General features: G+C 35.9%; 1 protein-coding gene across 1 annotated transcript in view; it reads left to right on the top strand.

Annotated features, from left to right (window-relative positions):
* The window catches only part of CHM (CHM Rab escort protein), a gene marked incomplete at its 5' end in the record, with an annotated part of 306,558 nt that overhangs the window by 72,842 nt on the left and 231,872 nt on the right, over positions 1-1,844 (top strand). The window contains one exon of the mRNA XM_007957699.2: positions 1,129-1,201. Within this exon, the coding sequence (XP_007955890.1) occupies positions 1,129-1,201 (73 nt within the window). The remainder of the gene's footprint in view (positions 1-1,128; positions 1,202-1,844) is intronic.

The following is a 1,844-nucleotide window of genomic DNA, read 5'->3' on the forward strand; positions in this document are numbered from 1 at the left end:
ATTAGAGAAAGTTATAAAAAAGCAAAATAAAAACAAGAATTTCTCTTCACTCCAGAACCAGAGGGGATGTTGTGGGTAAGATTGGATATATTTGGGAGTCTATCATAAATCAATAAATGTGAGTAATTTTATTTGAGAAGGGTAGTATGCAGTTTATGATTTAGAGAATTCTGATGGTAGAAGTTTTCCTAATTACTGAAGTTAATCAGATATCCAAATTCCACAGGGTTTATCTGATTTAGTTAGGAAACCTCTGAGTTCTCTAAAACAGAGTTATCTTTCCAGGACTCCTATAATGAAGAATAATAGCTCACCCAATGATCAGTAGGGGTTTTGTTCCTTTTGTCACAAAAATTTTAATGTGAACAACTTTATCCCAAGATCCACATTTATTTTTGGCCCTAAATCGTAACAATGGTACAGGACATTCCATTAAATCCAAAGTATCCATTTACATGTTGTTGTTGTTGTTATGTGACATCGAGTTAGCCCTGACTCACCTGACTCATAGCGACCCCTCCTTGGGTTTCCGAGGCAGTATCACTACGGAAGCAGGATTGCCCAACCTTCCTTCCGAGGAGTGTCTGGTGGGTTTGAACCGCCAGCCTTCTGGTTAGCAGTCAAGTGCCTTAGCCACTATGCTACCAGATATATTTTTTTCATGGTAGCTGGATTTGCTGGTGGTAGATTTAAATGCTTATAGAAAAAATATGAGCTGTTTTCAGTGGCTTTTCTCTGAGACCTATCAAGGTTTTCTTTCAAGTCATTTTTGTTAATCCAAGAGTCAGATATGTTCATGTTACCACTCAGTGCTCATATCAGAATATTTCCATTCATGTGATTGGTGGCATATGATCAGTGATGAAAGCTCTATGAAGACCAAAGAGATTTTTAAGTCCTTATATAAAGTTACTCCTTATGAAGCATGACTTTTGGGATCTGAAATGCCCTCTTTGATTTTAGTCTACTACTTCCTCCAATCTTTACATCCCATTTTGTGTGCCTTTGAACTCTGAAGCAACAATATTAGAAAAAGAAATGAATTTAAAGATCAAGAATGATTTATTGATGAAGATTGGTGAATTGGTTTTATACCCTTTCCTTCATTTTTATTTTTTATTGTTACAGACGAAGCTACTATGGAGGAAACTGGGCCAGTTTTAGCTTTTCAGGACTATTATCCTGGCTAAACGAATACCAGGTAAAGTTCTTATTTCATCTTTTAATTTGCTTGGTTATATTTTATTTCACACGATAACTCTGTATTGAAAGAAACTGTATAATACAGGATTAGTATCTAATTTATCCACAAATATAATGTACAGTCATCTTTTTCATAATATAAAAAAAAACAAAACAAACCCGCTGCCATTGAGTTGATTCTGACTCAGTGACCCCCCATTGGGTTTGCAAGGGTCTAAATCTTTTTTGGAAGTAGATTGCCTCATTGTCCTCCTGTGGAGCCACTGGCAGATTTGAACCACTGACCTTCTGGTTAGCAGCCAAATGCCTTATCTATAGGCGTTCCTTTTTTTGCATTAATAGATATGTCATAAATCCTATACACATGATACAATTATCTACATACTCTGTATGCTCAAATTATAAGTCAAAAGTTATTTGCCAAAATAACTTCCTCAGAAAAGATATTCTACTCCATAGAAAGTCTCATACATATTGTTATTACTGTTAGTATATTTTGAGCAAAAAAAAAATGATTTGGGGGAAGAAACAATTTGAGATGATCTCAGTGGTGGTTTTGTATGTTCCTAGAGGTCACTTGGGAGCTCTGGTAGCATAGTGGCTAAGACACTTACCTGCTAACCAGATGGCTGGCGGTTCAA

Source organism: Orycteropus afer, unplaced genomic scaffold (genome assembly GCF_000298275.1).
Source record: "Orycteropus afer afer isolate SDZICR_OR568_19922 unplaced genomic scaffold, OryAfe1.0 scaffold00780, whole genome shotgun sequence".
NCBI lineage: Eukaryota > Metazoa > Chordata > Mammalia > Tubulidentata > Orycteropodidae > Orycteropus > Orycteropus afer.